Source organism: Cricetulus griseus, chromosome 6 (assembly GCF_003668045.3).
Source record: "Cricetulus griseus strain 17A/GY chromosome 6, alternate assembly CriGri-PICRH-1.0, whole genome shotgun sequence".
NCBI lineage: Eukaryota > Metazoa > Chordata > Mammalia > Rodentia > Cricetidae > Cricetulus > Cricetulus griseus.
Genome location: NC_048599.1, coordinates 132,909,286 through 132,928,663, shown reverse-complemented (window position 1 = coordinate 132,928,663; position 19,378 = coordinate 132,909,286). Strand labels below are relative to the sequence as shown.

The window sequence follows — 19,378 nt, the reverse complement described above, 5'->3', positions numbered from 1 at the left end:
GAATACCTTGCTCACCCTATATATGGGAGGGCGGGGGAAGGGTTCAGTCCTGCCTCAATTTGATGTACCAGACTTTGTTGAATCTTTCTGTTGAATAGATGTGGGGTTTAGAAGGATGGAAGGAAGGGAGGAGGGCTAGAGAAGGGGAAAGAGGGGGAACTGGGGTAGGTTTATAAAATGAAAAATAAATTATTTTAAATAGAAAAAGAAAATATGAGATTATATTTTGCATTTGCAACCAGATTGCCCATACACACCAGTATACAAACACTTAAGGCAAATTTAAGGTTATGATCATCAACATTACTAAGTTTCTGAGAACTTTTGGAAGTCAATATCTGTATGATATTCAAATAAAAATAAATGTTTCTAGTTGCTAATTTACAAAAAAACTCACATGTACCCCTAGTCTTTTGTAGAATATAATATTGCATTTTCCTCACTTCTAAAACATGTACAGGTGTTGTGTTTTGTAAATGAGCTATGTGCCAAGAACATTATCAGCAGTCATAGAAATTAGTTTTTAAATGAAAATTGGGTTAATTTAATAATTTAATATTTAGACACTTAATATTACATTTAGACACATCAAATTACATTTCACCTGCAACACATTCCTAGGTTGTTATTATTCAAAGTTTACAGCTGTTTTCCTTTGATTTCCTCTCTCATTTCACAGATAAGAAAACAGAGGGTAAGCAATTAAGTCTAGAGAAATCCAAAGTATACAAGTTACTAGTGTCTGAGTCACATCTGTACTCGAGTGTTCTAGCTTCTAGTTATGATTTATGATTTTCCTTTAAAATATGTGTTGATCAACTGGTAACAAAAGTGATTTGAACATATCATTGATGCATATATGTAGACAATGATTAAATGGATTTTTTATATTTTAAACTTTAATCATGAATCACTTTCCAGTTGGTGTGTATAATTCAAATATTTAGTTTTCGAGATACAAGTTGAAAATGAATTTGGATTATTTTATTGCCAATTTTACCAAAATGAAGCAGTCATCAATTGATAATTATTATAAGTAATAGCAGGAGTCATCTACCTGTGATTATTTTAATTAATGTATTTATTTCTTTGACACATTTTTCACTTGTAGTGTAGAACAAATGTTACTGTGCCCATCAATTGAAAAATGACCCATTTTCACTTGTACTGTAGAACAAATATTAGTGGGCTCATTATGACATGGTGTCCAAATAGGGAATTAAGTCTAACCTCATGAGATTCTACAGAACTTTCACAAACAGCTCTAGGACAACCAAGGTTGATAGCCCCTTGCCACTGAGATGCTGAGGTCAGTGGTTATCTGCCACAGCTCTCATCCTTTTTAGATGCTTGAGAAAAGAGATTTTGAAATCATTCAAGGAAGAGTGTGTGGAAATTAAAGGGATAAGGAAATAAAAAGAAACAGAAAGCTATCCCTATTTGCAGATGATACATACACACAAGAGATTTTTAAAAGTCCACCAGAAAACTTCTAGGTTGAATCAACCATTTCAGCAAAGAGTCAGGCTACAGAAACAATTTGCAAAAAACAATAGCCTTTCTATACACAACCACCAAACACACTGAGAAAGAGATCATGGACATATTCTCATTTGCAATAATTACAAAGACAATAATTTATTTTGTAATAAACTAAGCTAATGAAGTAAAATACCTCCTTAATAAATCTTTAAATATCTTAATACAAAGGTTGTGAAAGACACTAAAAATCGAAAGGTATTAAATATTCACAGATTGGTAGAACTAATATTGTGAAAATGACATTTACATCAAATCAATTTACCTATTCAATGAAATCCAAATCCAAATTACTACAATATTTTTACAGCAGTAGACCAAAAAGTTCTATAATTCATATGGTGCCAAAAAAGACACCAATTAGATAAAGAAATCTTGAGCAACAAAAAATAATACTCAAAGAATTGACATTCTAGACTTCAAGATGTATTATGGTAATAAAAAGCAATATAGTACTGGGGAAAAAAGCCATGTATGCCAATCAAATAAAACATCAAACCAGATGTGAGTACACATAATTTCAATCATCTGATAATTGACAAAGAGGACTAACACATTTAGTAGAAAACTTAACATCATCACCAAGGTACTAGGAAAATTGGATGTCCTGATGCAGAAGAGTGAAATTATACTCATATTTATCACTCTGCACAAGAATTATCTCCAAGTGCATCAGAGACCTGAAATCCTAAAAATGATATAATAAAACACAATCAGTTCCCTACAAGACATAAGTGCAGGAAAGGACTTCCTGAAAAACTTATTGTTTGCCCAGGAAGAAAGGGCAACAATTGACAAGTGGGACCTCATAAAAATAAAACGCTTTGTACAGCTAACGAAACAATGAATTTACTGTAGAAGAAATCCTCAGAATGGGGTAGAATCTTTTTTCAGGTACACCCCTGAGAGAGGACAAATGCCCAGAATAGAAAATTAACTAAAAAACATCAAGAAAGAAAATGAGCCATGTGAAAAATGAGCTGATAATTAAAAAGTATTCATCATGCTCATCAAATATGAAATTGCAAATTCAAGAAACTCAGAGATTTCATCTTGCCCAAGTCAGAATGCCTAATAAAATAGCTGACATCAAGTGCTGGTGAGGAGGTGGAGAAAGAGGAACACTCATTTGCTGTTGGTGGTAATGCACACTGATACAACCCTTCTGGAAATCAGAGGGGAGAATCCTCAAAACACTGAAATTAAATATACCACCACAGCCCACCTATATCTCTCCTTGGCATATCCCAAAAGGAAGCAAATTCTGACTCCACACACACTTGCTCACCCTTTTTCATTGCTGCCCTATTCACAATAGGTAAGGAATTGAAGCAACCTAAAGGATATTAAAATGTGGTGCATATAGACCATGCAAAATTACTCAACTATTAAAAGTAAAATGATATTTTAATTAAAATAGATGGAACTAGAAAATATTAGATTGAAGGTAACCCAGACAATATTATATTGAGAGACACACATCACAGAGTCTCTGTCCTCTGTGGTTCTCTGTCCTCTGTCCCCACAGACGAGTATACAGTATCACATCATTGTCAGAAACCATGGGAGAAGAGGGAGTTTGTGAGACAATTGCAGGATCCAGGTGACTGGAATTGGAAAAATGAAGAACTGGGAAAGCAGGCCATAATAGTAGAGGCAGAGGGAAAGTCAGTACAGAAGGAGGAAGAACGATTGACCACCAAAAATTGGTTGATAAATCATATTAATTTATATTTACCCATAAGTATTCAGAGTATTGTCACTTGAGAAGACAAAAACTATGTACTAACAAGATCTCCAATACCAGTCATGAGAAATATCCTATCCAATGGCTGATAATTTGATCAGATAGTCCATATGACTCCCAAAATAATATAAGCTTTTGCAATCACTATTGCATGCCCTCAGAATTGGAAGGTAAGTCTCTATAAGGAAAGCCACTGCACTCTTAGGAGATATATTTCTCCAATTCCAGTCATCTGTATTCTGCTATTGTTTCACAGACTCCCCTTTCTCCCATGGTTTCTGACAATGATGTGGTGCTATATACTCATTTGTGAGGAGCTAAGAAACACAGAGGACAGAGAGCATGTCTCTCGAGAGAGAGACAGAGAGAATGACAGACAGACACATGTAATAACCTCTCATGAAAGAAGCCTCGCTCTATAGCAAATGGAGGCCATCACAGAAATCTATAAAGGAACACATTGCAGAGATGAATGTGTTGTGGAGAGCTCAGCCCCAATGAATACATCTGTAGCACATTTCCTGAATCTACCACTGAGGGAACATCACACAGGAAGCAAGAGAAATATTACAATAGCCAATGTGCCAGGAAGTCTGTAGCTGTAAGATTGCCTCTTTAGAAAGGGCCGCATAAACAAAATATTAACAATGATAGTATCAAATCATGGTATAATGGAAGAGGAAATATCTCACAGGGTCCTACCACTAGGGGAAAAAATACCAGCAACTAATGTTTCCATAGAGAGGAGGAAATGTGTGAAGTTAAAAAGAGATATACACAGCAATTGTTCCATTGTTGTTTGTTTCTTTGTACTTTTAGGCAGATCGCCAGTTATAAAAATTATTGCTTAAAGTGGAAAAAATACCTGATTTTAGGGAAAAGTAGATACTGATAAATTCTTTACACATTTACAAATCAATGCACTCTATACACCATAGAATTTTCTGTATTTTCACTTTTATCATTCATACTAGATTTTATCGAAACTCTTTCAGAGATAATATGTAGCATTTAAGTAATACACACTTTAATTATTCACATTGTTCTCATAAAAACTGAGAAACAATTACAGAAGGAACTTTGAAGGGAATCTTTATCTTTAAAGTTAATTCTCTTTAAAGTGTGCATAGTGGACTATGCTTACTATAATGCAAATATAATAGATGCAGCCTCTTACTTTTGGCATTCATCTAAAGCTAGCACATGTGGGTGGTCATCTTCTGACATGGTGATGACGGCCTCCCTGTTAATCGCTCCAGGTTGAGTCTGGTCTACTGTGTGCCTGGTGATGGACGATGTGCTAGAGCTGGTCCAGTAAAGAGTGTCCCAGGCTCTGTGATAAGCAAGGCCTTCAACAGATCCCACATCTGAAGGAAGAAAGTAGACAATTAACCACATTTTATTTTTTGAAAATGCCTTCTGACAAAACATCATTCCAGATATATCCAAAGACCTTATTTTTATCAACGATATGTTCTTAAATTCTGTGAACTAAAAACACAGATTTGATTCCTATAAGTAATAAATGACAACATATAGCATATTACAATTGAAGTGATATGTGCATGTGTTTCCATGTGCATATGGTAGGGTGGGAATGGTGTTACAAAATAACATTATTAAATACTTAATTTTTATTCTAATATTAAAACCACACATATTATTCACCTTTGTTATAAGAAAATGATGGCATTCCATTTTGTGTCTCAATAATTAATTTTGACATGTCATAGAAAACAACAATTTAAAACATAGTGAAACCCACTAGCCAGCAAGATCACATAGACTCAGTGGTGGTGAGTTTTCTGCTAATGCTGCAGATCTAGGAATTTTAAGCATAATCAAATGCATCCGACTGACAATAACATCAAAAGCCAAATGCCTTGCTGTACTCAATGATGGTAGATAATACTTTGGTAAGCTGGCTGGCAAGCTGTTTCATCCTGTTCTGCTAATCTGTTATAAAAACACAATGAATTGGTCTCTAAGCAAAATGCAAATATCATGAAAGGGCAAGCAGTGGTACAGATTCCAACACACAGCAGTAAGAAGTTGAAAAACTGCATAATCATGTCATTGTGTCATAGCACTCCATCCCATTCCCTGGGCAACAGAGCAGCTCAACTGTTCTCAGAACGCACTTTCGACAAATCGATCCTTATTTTGATACTCTTCTTCCCATGTTCAGTGTAACAAAAGTTATACCCACATCATATCCCAACACAAAATTGGAATAAGAAGAGAGCTTTGTGGTTTCTGCCTAGCAAACTCTCAGAAAGTACTGAGATCTCACAAAAGTCAGTAAATTACAAAAAAAAAAAAAGTTACTTTGCAGGTCATTGGAACAACATTCCTCATACTGGGTGCTTTTTCCAGCCTTAATACAAGGCAAAATGCTTAGTTCTATGACAACTAGATATGCCATGTTTTTGCTGGTATCCATGTGAGTCGTGTCCTTTTCTGAATAGAAGGACAGGAGTAAGGGATGGGGGGTGGTTCATAGATGGGAAGAGGGAAGAACTTGGAGGAGAGGAGGAAGGGGAAACTGCAGTAACTATGTAAAATACCTAAATAAGTAAAATGAGCAAATAAACCAAAATGGGAAATGGGAGTTACTTTAAAATTTGAGAAGTGTATTTGGAGATTAGATAGAATTTCATGGGAGTACAAGTCAACAATTAAGACTTTTGAGACCCACTGAGTCCCTAGAGATCTGGAGGCAGCTTCAAACCATCCAGATCTGCTGCCATCGGAGCCTTAGCACTACCCCCACCAGGAGAGGTGAGCAATGGGCCTTTTCCTGCTCATCCCCATTGGGTTCCCTTGACCAGGACTCCTCACCCTCTCAACCAGCAAATCCCCAGAGACCTAGGGGTAGGCCAAAATCATCCAGCACTGCATTCCCCACCATTGGAGCCTTGGCCCTACCCCTACTGGAAGAGGAAGGTCAACTACCTAAACCACAGGTCCTGCCTACACCAATTGTAGGAAAATAGATACCCTGAAGGACAAGCCCCACCTGCACCCACTGGAAGAAGAGATGGGTAGACAGTACAAGAACACAGTCAACACAAAGAATAATATGATACCACCAGAATCTAGTGGTTCTATACCAGCAAGACATGAGCATAACAACACAGATGAATTAGAAGAAAAAAACCTTAAAATAACTTTATGAGGATGACAGAGGCACTTAGAGAGAAATGAGAAGCTCCCTTAAGGAAAAGGAAGAAATGACAAAAATTGGAAGAAAGGGAGGGAAAGATAAACCAAAACAAAGCAAGAAATCAACAAATCTCTTAAAGAAATTAATGAAAACCAAGAAGAGAACAATCAAACAGGTGAATGGAACAATTCAAACAGTTCAAGATTTGAAAACTGAAATAGAGGCAATAAAGAAAACACAAACAGGGAATTGTGGAAATAGAAAATCTGGGAAAATGATCAAGAACTACAGATGCAAGTATAACCAGCAGAATACAAGAAATGGAAAATGGAATCTCGGGAGTTGAAGATACACTAGAGAAAATAGATTTATCAACAAAGAAAATGTTAAATCTAAAAATTCCTTAACACAAAATATCCAGGAAATATGGGACCCTGTGAAAAGACAAAACCTAAGATTAATAAGTATAGGAGAATTCGAAGAAGCCCAGATCAAAGGCACAGAAAGCATATTCACAAAATTCATAGAAGAAAATTTTCCCAAGCTAAAGAAGGACATGCCTGTGAAAGTACAAGACGATCATAGAACATCAAATAGACAGGACGAAAAAAAAATTCCCCTCACCACATGATAATCAAAACACTAAAAATATAGAATAAAGAAAGAACAATAAGAGCTGCAAAGGGAAAAGGCCAAGTAACATGAAGGCAGACCTATAAGAATTAAACCCGACTTTTCAAAGGAAACTCTGAAAGCCAGAAGGTCCCGGATACAGAAGATCTATGAACGCTAAGTGACCACAAATGCCAGCCCAGACTACTATACCCCCAAAACTTTCTCTATAGATAGAGAAAACAAGATATTCCATGACAAAACCAGATTTAAATAATACAAATTCAGCCCTACAGGAAGTACTGGAAGGAAAAGTCCAAATCAAAGAGTTTAACTACACTCACAAAAAACATAAGCAATAGATAATCCCACTTTACCAATAGCCAAAATAAAGGGGGGCACACACAATACACAACAACAAATCCAAGACTAACAAGAATCCACAATAAATGTCCATTAATATCCCTTAATATCAATGGTCTTAATACACCTATGAAAAGACACAGGCTAACAGAATGGAAATGAAGACAGAATCCATCCTCCTCCTGCATACAAGAAACATACCTCAAAACTTCATTACCTCAGGGTTATGAAAAGATTTCCCAATCAAATGGACCTAACAAACAAGCTATCTTAATATCTAATAAATTAAATTTCACACTAAAATTAATCAAAAGAGATGAAGAAGGTTATTTTATATTCGTTACAGGAAAAATCCATCAAGATGAAGACTCAGTTCTGAACACCTATGCCCCAAATACAAAGGTACCCACATTTGTAAAAGAAGCATTACTAAAATTCAAATCACACACAAAACCTCACACACTTATAGTGGGAAACTACAACACCTCACTCTCAACACTAGACAGGACCACCAGACAGAAAATTAACAAAGAAACAAAGGAACTAATAGAAGTTATGACCTAATTGGGTTTAACAGACAGCTAGAATATTCCAAACACCAAAGAACTTATCACCACATGGAACATTCTCTAAAATCAACCACACACTCCACAACAAAGCAAACATCATTAGATACAAAAAATGGATTAAACCACTTAATGTTATGGGATTGCCATGGTTTAAAGTTACAATTCAACAACAACACAAATTACAGAAAGCCTATAAACTCATAGAATTTGATCAGTGCTCAATTGAATCACTCCTGCGTCAAGGAAGAAATAAAGAAGGAAATTCAAAACTTTCTATAATTCAATAAAAGTGAAGGCACAACATACAGAAACTCATGGACACTTTGAAAGTAGTGCTAAGAGAAAAGTTCATATCACTAAGTGCCTACATAAAGTAACTGGAGAATACTCACACTAGAAACTTTACAGCTCACCTAAAAGTTCTAAAACAAAAACAAGCAATCTCACTTAGGAGGAGTAGACACCAGCAAATTGATGGGGGAAGTCCTTCTGCCTATATGTTTGTCTCATTGTTTGATAAATAAATTACTGTTGACCAATATGGAAGCAAGATAGGAGAATTCTGAGAAATGAAGAAATGAGAGTCACCGTGTGATCCCTCAAAGAGAGGACACATGCAGTTGGCATCCTCCATAGCATAAATCTTTATAAAATGTATAGGTTAATTGTTACGGTTGATACTTAAGACAGAGCTAGCAAATAAGAAATCCTAGTCATTGGACATCAGCATTGTAACTAATATTAATCTCTGTGTTTTATTTGGGGGCCCTAACTTGGCAACAGAACTCAAGCAGATGGCCGAAAGAGTTATTGTTACAGGAAATAATCAAATTGCGGGCTGAAATCAATAAAGTAGAAACAAAGAAAAAATACAAATAATCAATGAAACAAACAGTTGGTTCTTCAAGAAAACTAGACAAACCTTTATCCAAACTAATAAAATGGCAGGAAAAGTATATTCAAATTAACAAAATCAGAAATAAAAATGGGGACATGACAATAGACACTGAGAAAATCCAGAGAAACACCAAATAATACATTAAAAATCTGTACTCCACAAAATTGGAAAATTTAAAGGAAATGAATAATTTTCTGGATAGAACTTCAATTACAGCATTGATGAGAGATTGGACAACCTTGTCTTGTTCTTGATTTTAGAGGAATTGCATTGAGTGTCTCTCCATTTAGTTTGATGTTGGCTGTTTGCTTGCTGTATATTGCCTTCATTATGTTTAGGCATGTTCCTCTAATTCCTAATTTCTCCAAGTCCTGTATCATGAAGGGGTGTGGGATTTTATCAAAGACTTTTTCAAAATATAGTAAGATGATCATGTGATTTTTCTTTTTCAGTTTGTTTATATGGTGGATTACATTGACATATTTTCAAATAGTGAACCATCCCTGAATTTCAGAATGAAGACTATTTCATCATGTTAGATAATTTTTTCTGATGTGTTCTTGGATTTGTTTTGACAGTATCTTATTGAGTATTTTTGCATCAATGTTCATAAGGGATATTGGTCTGTAGTTTTCTTTCTTTGGGTGGCTTGGGTATCAAGGTAATTATAGCCTCATAAAAAGAGTTTGGCAATGTCCCTTCTGCTTCTATTGTGTGGAACACTTTGAGGAGTACTGGTATTAGCTGTCCTTTGGGTTTTAGGAGAATTTTACACTGAGGCCATCTGGCCCTGGGCTTTTTTTGGTTCAGAGACTTTTGATAACTGCTTCTGTTTTATTAGGGGGTATAGGTCTATTTAAATTGCTTATATGTTCTTGACTTGATTTGGTAAATGATATCTATCCAGGAAATTCTCCAGTTCCTTTAAATTTTAAAATTTTGTGGAGTACAGGTTTTCAAATTATGACCAAATGGCAACCCACAAAAATGGGAAAAGATCTTCACCAATCCCACATCTGACAGAGGCCTGCTTTCCAAAATATACAAAGAACCCAAGAAGCTAGTCACCAAAACATCAAACAATTCAATTAAAAAGTGGGTTGCAGCTGGGCGTTGGTGGCACACGCCTTTAATCCCAGCACTCAGGAGGCAGATGGATCTCTGTGAGTTCGAGGCCAGCCTGGTCTACAAGAGCCAGTTCCAGTACAGCCTCCAAAGCTACACAGAGAAACCCTTACTAGAAAAAAACAAAAAAAAAAAGTGGGTTTCAGAACTAAATAGAAAAGTCTCAATAGAGGAAACTAAAATGGCTGAAAGGCACTTGAGAAAGTGTTCCACATCCTTATCCATCTGGGAAATATAAATCAAAATAACTCTGAGATACCATCTTACACCGGCCAGAATCGCTGAAATGAAAAACACCAATGGCAGTCTGTGCTGGAGATGATTGGGAGAAATCATCCCATTGCTGATGGGAGTGCAAACTCTTACAACTTTGGAAATAAATGTGGCTGTTTCTCAGGTAAATGGGATCCAGCAATTCCAATCTTGGACATATACCCAAAGGATGCACATTCATACAACAAGGACATATGTTCAACGATGCTCATAGCATCGAGCTTTGTTTGTAAAAGGAAGAATGTGGAAGCAACCTAGATACCCTTCAACTGAAGAATGGTTGGAGAAAATGTTATACATTTACACAATAGAGTATTACTCAGAAAAAAAAATCTTCATATTTGCAGGCAAATGGAAGAAACCATCCTGAGTAAGATAACCCAGTCACAGAAAGACAAGCATGGTATGTACTCACTTATATATGGATATCATACATAGAGCAAAGGAATACCAGCCTACAATTCATATCACTAGAGAAACTAGGAAACAAAGAGGACCCTGAGAGAAAAATATACGATCCCCTGAAGAAGGGACAAGGGACAAGAACTCCTGAGCAAATTTGGAGCACATAGTTTGAGGGGAGGGAGGTAGGAAAAAGAGAAAGGGAGTAGAGTATGGGTGACATGGGGGATCAGGAAGACTGAGTCAGTGGAGGAACAGAGGAGACCAAGAAAAGGGACACCTTAATAGCGGAAGCCAGTATAGCTTTAAAGAGAAATCTGGCACTAGGGACATGTTCGGAGATCCCCAAAAATGACCCCAACTAAGAATCTAGGCAGTAGTGGAGAGGTTGACTTTTATGCCCTTACCCTATAATGAGATTAATGACTACTTTAATTGCTATTCTAGAGCTGATAGAAGCAGAAGCAGTCACCCACAGCTAAACACTGATCGATACTCCTGGAATCCAGTTGTATAGAGGAAGGAGGAATGAGCAAAGGAGTCAAGACCATGTTGGAGAAACGTACAGAACCAGCTGACCTGACCTAGTGAGAACACACAGACCCCAGTCATGGGACCAAACCAAACCCTCTGAATGTGATCCAGTCTATGGGTCATCTAACAGTGGAATAGTATTTATCCCTAGTGCAAAAATGTATTTTGGGAGCCCATTCCCTATGGACTGATAATATTTTACCTCAGATACACAGAGGATGGCCTAGGCCCCCCCTTAAATGATGTGCCAGACTTTACTGAACCCCCTTAGAAGGCCTCACTGTCCTTGGGGAGTGTGTTGGAGTTGGGTTGGTGAGGGTTGGTAGGGGACATCGGAGGATTGGAGGGAAAGGTAACATGGGGGGATTGATGTGTAAAATGATTTTTTTCTAAATTAAAAAAAAAAGAAATGAAAGTGGGAAGTACCCTTGAATGCATTGGTACAAGGTTATTGTGAACATAACCCCAGTAGAATAGACACTAAAATCAACAATTAATAAATGGTACATCCTGGACCTGGGAAGCTTATGTATGGCAGAGGAAACAGTCAACAAAACAAAATGGCAGACCACAGAATGGGAAAAGATCTTTACCAACCCCACATCTGACAGAGGGCAGATCTCCAAAATATACAAACAACTCAAGAAGCTATTCTCCAAAACACCAAATTATCCAATTAAATAGTGGGGTACAGATCTAAATGCAGAATTCTCAATAGAAGAATTCAAATATCTGAATGACACTTAAGAATTTGCTCAACATCCTTATCCATCAGGGAAATGCAAATCAAAACAACTCTGTGATACCAACTGTCAGAACAGATAAAATAAAAAACACCTACTACAGTTCATGTTGGAGAGGATGTAGAGAAAAAGGAATACTCCTCCATTGCTGGTGGGAATGCAAACTTGTACAGCCACTTTGGAAATCAGTATGGTAGTTTTTCAGGAAAATGGGAATCAGTCTACCTCAAGGTCCAGCAATTCCAATCTTTGGCATATATAAAAAAGATGCACATACAAGCATTATTTGTAATAGCCAGAGCTTTGCATCAACCTAGGTGCTTCTCAGCCAAAGAATGGATAAAGAAAACATGGTGTATTTACACAGTGGAGTACTACTCAGCAGAAAAAATAATGACATACTGAAATTTGAAGGCAAATGGATGGAACTAGAAGAAACCATCCTGCCATTCAGCTTCTAAGTGGATGCTGGACAAATAGCAAAGGATAACCAGCCTACAATCCACAATCCCAGAGAAGCTAGGAAAGAGGGAGGACCCTAAGAGAGATATACATGAACTACTTAGAAGCTGAATGGCAAAAGACCTCCTGAGTAAATTGGGAGACTGGGGAGTGGGGAGGAAGGTAGCAGAAAGAGGAGGATAGAAGGGGAGGGGAGAGTAGAAACATGAGGGTTCAGGGAGGTCGAGTTGAGGAAGAACAGAGGGGAGAAAGGAAAGGGATTCATTAATAAGGGAGCCATTGCAGGCATAACGAGAAACCTGGCTCTATGTAAATCTCCAGGAATCCTTGAGGATGACCTCAATTAATAATGTAAGCAATAGCACAGAGGCTACCTTATTTGCCTTTCCCCTATAATGAGATTGATGACTACCTAATTGCTATCATAGAGCCTTCATCCACTAGCTGATGGAAGCAAAGATTCACAGCTAAACACTGAGCCGAACTCCTGGGATCCAATTGTAGAGAGGGAGAAGAGATGAGCAAACAGGGCAAGACCATGCAGGGGAAACCCACAGAAACAGATGACCTGAGCAACTGGGAGCTCTTGGACACCAGTCTGACAGCTGGGGACCTGGAAAGACCAAACCAGGCCCCCTGACTGTGGGTGTCATTTGTGAGGCTTGGACATTTGAGACTCTATGGAGTCTCTGGCAGTAGAACCATTATTTATTCCTAGTGCATGAACTAGCTTTCTGGAGCCTATTCCCTATGGAGGGACGTAGGTCCTGCCCCAAACAATGTAACAGACTTTGATTATCCTCCAATGGGAGGCCTTGCCCACTCTGTATATTTGATGGGGGTGGGATGTGGTGACTGTGGTGGGGGATGAGAGGACAGGAGTGAGAGGTAACAGGGATTGGTATGTAAAATAAATTTTTTTAATTTAAATAAAAATTAATTTAGAAAAGACTGAAACAAGGTTTCTTGCATATGACCAGGTTTTAGACATCAGTTTTGATCTTCTACATGCAAAAGGAATATATCAGAATATCAAAATAAATAGCTACCACAGTTCAGCATCTTCTATCTGCTATAAAATGGAGGCTGTTTTGAACATATCATTTTATTTTGTGAATAAAGAAACATAAAATTTCCCTTCTTAACCTCTTCTTTCCAAGGAAACTGAAATTTATTTTCATAGATCTCACATTAATGCAAAATTTTACTGCATGTTCATCTAGATTCAAATCCTTATTCTTAATAGTGCCTCCTTTGGAGATGCATAGAAGACATCTGTTGCTTTCTCTCAGTGGAAAACTATATGTAAACAAATGAGTAATCACTTTGGTCCCAACTTCTGTGACTATAGTGAAATTGAATATTTCGAATAACAAGTAATTTGCTATGATAGTCTTCATTCACACAATAAACAACCACTTTAAATTTAGTATAAAAACTTAGGCCAGAGACAATGGAAGGAAGACCCTAAAATGCATTATTGGACAATCTCTTCAGGAAATTTCATTTCTATAAGGTGGTACACGTTAAGAATGAGCATGTGATTGGCAATTGTTCAAGGCACTTCAGGTATTAAATACAAACATCATGCTTTATTAGTGTATTAGTGTACTTTCCTATTGTTGATGAATATACTAACTTTATATATAATCATGCAAGCATTATAGTCCTTTACCATTCATGGCTAGAATATGAAAAGCAAAGCTCTGAAGTCTGAGCAATTTGACTTATTCTTCCTCTCTTCTACATATTGCCGTGTAGGGACTTGTCAAGTACTCTTTCTGTCAATTTCCCCTGCCAGTTAAAATATTGTCACTGGCATCACAAGTGAGAGGAGGTAGATGCTGCTGTTGTATAGGTAACAAATCCATGGAAGAACATAGTGTGCCTAACTATCCAAGGACTTTCTCTTTGAGTTTGTTTCTGAGTAGATGACAATATTACTTTGGTGGTTTAAATGAAAATGTGCACCCTAGGTTCTGTCTTGAATTCTTAGTCTCCAGTTTTGGTTGCTGTTGGGGGAAGCTTAACAAGTGTAGTCATGTTGAGGAAATACGTCATTTGGGGAAGCCTTCAGGATTTGAAATCCAAGGATCATTCCCAATTTGCTATTGATGCTTCCAGTTTTCTAATCCGAGATAAGAGGTCTTAGCTTCTTACTCTGCCTACCATGCTGACCAATTATATTTTCCTGCCCATAACAGACTTTTAACCTTCTGGAACTACGAGGAAACTAAACTTTTCTTTTATAAGTTGTCATGGTCATGGTATTTCATCAAGGAATATAAAATTAGTTAAACACATACAGTTCAATTAACTGGAATCTGATACTACATTTTACAATTTTTCAGTAATGTGTTTCTTCTCTTCCCCCTAAAAAAATCTGTATAAATTCATATCTTATTAAAAGTAAAAAGAGAACATGAAAGTAATGTTAGTTTTCATACAAAATTATATAAGGTGTCTCAAAATTGTGGAGTTATGTGGTATTGTATACATATAAGCATAACCACCTGTATGTGTAAGCAAATCTTACGTTTTTCTACATTGTGGAGTCATATGGTGTGTGGATGTGTTTGCACTGAGTTTTCTAAATTGGTCCATCAGACAGAATAAAATTTTGAGATACTGATCCTAGTAGGTAATTGTGTAGTTCACATAAAATAGGTATTTATTCATTCAGCTAGTCCTGAAATATCAAGGCCAGGAAATAGTTACAGAATTAAATATCTATAGAACTTAAGGCATAACCAAGAAAAGAATGACAACAAAACTGCTCCAGCAGCTCCACATTTCTCACCACAGAAAATAATTGTGTTTGGGGGAGGGCCCATTGTGAAAAACACAGCTTCCTCAACATATGCACTTGCCATCAAGTAAGTAAATAGGGAATGCTATTCCTTTTATCAACTTAAAGTGTAGCAGTTTGGTCTAAACAAGCAAGAGTGAAGACCTAGTCAATTTTATAAAAGCGAGTTGGGTAGACTGCTATTAAATAAATTAATCAATTAATCAGGAAAAGTAACTAATATCATGTAAATTACTTCCTACATACTAATGTCTATAATAACAGTGACAAAATTGACACTCCTCATCCACCAATAAATACTTTGACAAATGCCCAAAGACTTCACTAGAGTGCAAAGTTCTAGTATGCTTTCTGTTGTTGTGATGAGCACCATAACCAAAACCAATTTGGGTCAGAAAGGGTTTATTTCAACCTACAGATTTCAGCTTATCAAAAATGGAGTACAGGACAGAAGCTTGAAAAAGTATCCTGCAACTTAAGTGTAGAGCATAAAGGATTAAAACTGACTGGCATGCTTCTTCTGGCATGTTCAGCTAATTTTCTTATGTAATGCTGACCAACACACAAAGGGCTTGACCTTGCTACATCAACCAACAATTAAGAAAATACTCCGATGGACTCCTTGTAATGAAGACTATTTCTCAATCGATGTCCCCTCTTCCCAGGTAACTCTAGTTTGCATCAAATTGACGGAAACTAACTAGCACAATCACATTACAACTGATGAGTAGTATCCTAGCCATTCCCCTGTGAGTGCATTGTTAAAATGGTAGGAAAAAAATTCACCTAACGGAAAAATAAGTGTGTTTTTAGTGGTGCTGCTCTTTCTCTGACTAAAGAGAATGTAGTACAAAGTTAACAAGAAGTGTTTATCTCAGGAACATACTACAGCTGAAAAGGGTCTTGACCTTCTTTTGAGTGGGTGCTCTGTTATTTCTCATGGCCTTGTGCCCTAGGCTACAAGGCCTGAGTATATTTCTTTCCACTATACCACTGGTGGAACATTTCAGTACTTTTTTTTCAGTCATCTACATTACTTTGACAAAGAGACATTGCTTTGATTTATAACTCAAGTAAAAAGCTTAAAGCAAGTGTCTTATGAATATAACACTCTGCACATGTCTTACCTTTTAGTTTCCAGAAAAGAGTGATTCTGTGTCTGTTTCAGAATTCTATGCTTTTGATATTTTTACATGTAATATATTAAGCTCCTCTTTGATTTGTGCCTAACAAAATGTTGATTTACTTACATTAGACCTAAATTGTATCATTTCATTAAAAAATGTTAGTACTTCTTTCTCTCACAATCTCTGCAATTCATTCACAAATTTATGTTTATTGAGGAATATAGTCAACTCTGAGTAACTTCAACTGACCTGGACAATTGAAAAGGAATACAGTTTACCTCCATCACCTATATATTCTTATATACCCTGACCAGAAGTACAGGCAGAGGTAAATGATGGGTAGTAATACAAGACAATGATGCAGAATTCAGGCATGCTACTGATATGCCAGATAAGGAAATCACAACTTCTCCAGTTCTAATCAGATTAAAGGATTTTCATGTTTTCCATCATTGCAAACAAAATGGTATTTGTATATCGCTGATTACTTTGCTAATATCAGTTGATTTATATGACTGACAAAACTAGATTCATACCAAAGCAGATACCACAAAGCCTTTTGGAAAACAGCTTTGGAATTGGAGCTCTATGTGGTAGAAATTTGGACTGGTGCTATACATCTTTGGACCTTGTGTACTCAAGTATGTCTTAATTTTATCTCATTTACAGTCAATCTAAACTCCAATGATCCTAGAACAGCTTAACTCTACTAACCTGGGTCTCCTTGATTGCCCTGAAAGGTGTTAAATTCAGCAACATTAGAGACTCTAAACACTTCAGTGCACTGGAAGTATCCAGCTTTACTAGATACCAATCTTATGATAATTTTTTTCAAGTATTTGTTGGTTATTTAATGTTTTCTTTTTAGAGTTGTCTATTCAATTAATTTATTGATTAGATAATTTTGGTTGTTTAATTTTTGAATTTTTAAAAGTATTCTAGATGTTAATCCTTTGTCTGGTATGTAGTTGGCCTAGATTTTTTCCCCAGTCTGTAGGCTGTCTTCTCACTATATTGATTGCTTGTCTGCTTTTTAATTACAAATTTCTTTTAATGACATGTAGTTGAAACCTCAGAAATCTATGGGACCTCCTGTAGAAGCCCAGTATTTATGCCTAGCATAGGTATGGACTTTGGGAGCCCATTCCATATAGAGGAATACTCCCTGAGCCAAGAAACATGGGGGGTGGGCCTAGGCCCTATCCCAAAGAATATGAAAGACTCTGATGATACCCTATGGAATGCCTCACCATCCAGGGGGAGAAAAAAGATATGTGACAGATAAGGTTTTAGTGGGGGGGGTAGGGGAGGATGGGTAGGAGAAGGGAACTGGGATTGTCATGTAAAACAATCCTGTTTCTAATTCAAATAAAAAACGTTGAAAAAAATAGGTAAAAGGCCTTAATGCAAGACATGAAAATCTATACATTGCTTGAGGAAAACATAGATCAAACATGTCAAGATATAAGAAAGACTATCTAAAAAGGAGTACAATGGTAAATTCAAGAATTATAATAATTTTTTATTCTCACCCTGAGAAAAGATTATCAATTAGCTAGATAGCAAGTAGCAATCTTGGAGGCAACTGAGTATAGAACTTCATTTTCTCTGATGACATCAGAGAATAGAATCATCACAATTCTACACTTCTTTAGTATTTAACAAACCCATATGAAAAAAATAGAGGTATCAGGGCTTTGTTGAGGCTTATTAAGGAAAGTCTATTTCTCATTGTTCAAAACAAAAGAATCAGATTGTACATTTTTATCTATATACTAGGTGATATTCCACAAGGCTAAAATATTGTATATCATTGTCCTCTATTTTAACAATTCATAGTTATGCCTCTCAGTCATTTAGGCAGGACATGACACCTCTGGAAAATGAATGATTCATCTGACAACACAATAAGCAGATGAGAGGAATAGTGTTCCTTCATGTGATAATATAATTACATTCCCTTAACTGCCTCCATTTATGCAGTTGCCTTAAGACCTTAACTACTAAGCCTGCCTGCTTTTCTGAGATCTCCTGCCTTTAACTTCTTTCTATTTCTATTTTTCTTTGGAGACTGGCTTATATCCTAGGTAAACTTTCCATGACACTCTTAGATTTCTAACTGTTTTTTTTTTCTGAAGACCTGTGTAACAATTAATTTGCTTGCATAAATTAATTGTGGATTCTGCCAGATTCTCAGAAATCTAATTAAAAATATATAATTTTTCTTTAGATACCACCTAAAATAAAAAACATACTTGGCCTGACATTCAGGAATATTTTCACTTTAAATGAATATACCACCACCACAATAACAACACACACACACACACACACTTGTTGCTAAGCATGCCAACTTTTATGGACTCTAACTCAAATGGCCTGGATTCTTTTCCTATCTCCAACTTCTTCTTCTTGACAGTTGTCAAGATTTGCAGTTTGTCTGCCCTTCTATTTCTCTCTTAAACTGTAATAAAATGGCCCTAGAGCTTCCTTCTCAATACATTTAAAATTATATTTATCAACTGAAGTAAGAAAAACAAATGGGTGTGTTAGAAACTAGATTTTGGGGGTTCTTTGTAAATTTTGGAGATCAGCCCTGAGTCAGACTATCTTTTCCCAATCTATGGGCTGTCATTTTGTCTTGTTGACTGTGTCCTTTGCCTTACAGAAGCTTCTCAGTTTTAGGAGGTCCCATTTAATAATTGAACATCTCAGTGTCTGTGCTACTGGTGTATTGTTCAGGAAGCCATCTCCTGTACCAATTTGTTCAAGGGTACTTCCCACTTTCTCTTCTAAGAGGTTCAGTTTGGCTGGATTTATGTTGAGGTCTTTGATCCATTTGAACTTAAGTTTTGTGCATGGCAATAGACATGGATCTATCTGCAGTCATCTACATGCCAGAATTCAGTTATTCCAGCACCATTTGTTGAAGATGCTTTCTTTTTTCTATTGCATAACTTAGCTTCTTTGTCAGAAATCAGGTATTCCTAGGGAGGTGGGTTAATATCA

At 36.5% G+C, this 19,378-nt stretch overlaps 1 protein-coding gene across 1 annotated transcript in view; it reads right to left on the bottom strand.

Moving 5' to 3' along the window:
- Positions 1–19,378, bottom strand: part of LOC100773941 (low-density lipoprotein receptor-related protein 1B) — a 1,050,824-nt gene that overhangs the window by 354,930 nt on the left and 676,516 nt on the right. Inside the window, exon 40 of the mRNA XM_035447074.1 lies at positions 4,464–4,653. Within this exon, the coding sequence (XP_035302965.1) occupies positions 4,464–4,653 (190 nt within the window). The remainder of the gene's footprint in view (positions 1–4,463; positions 4,654–19,378) is intronic.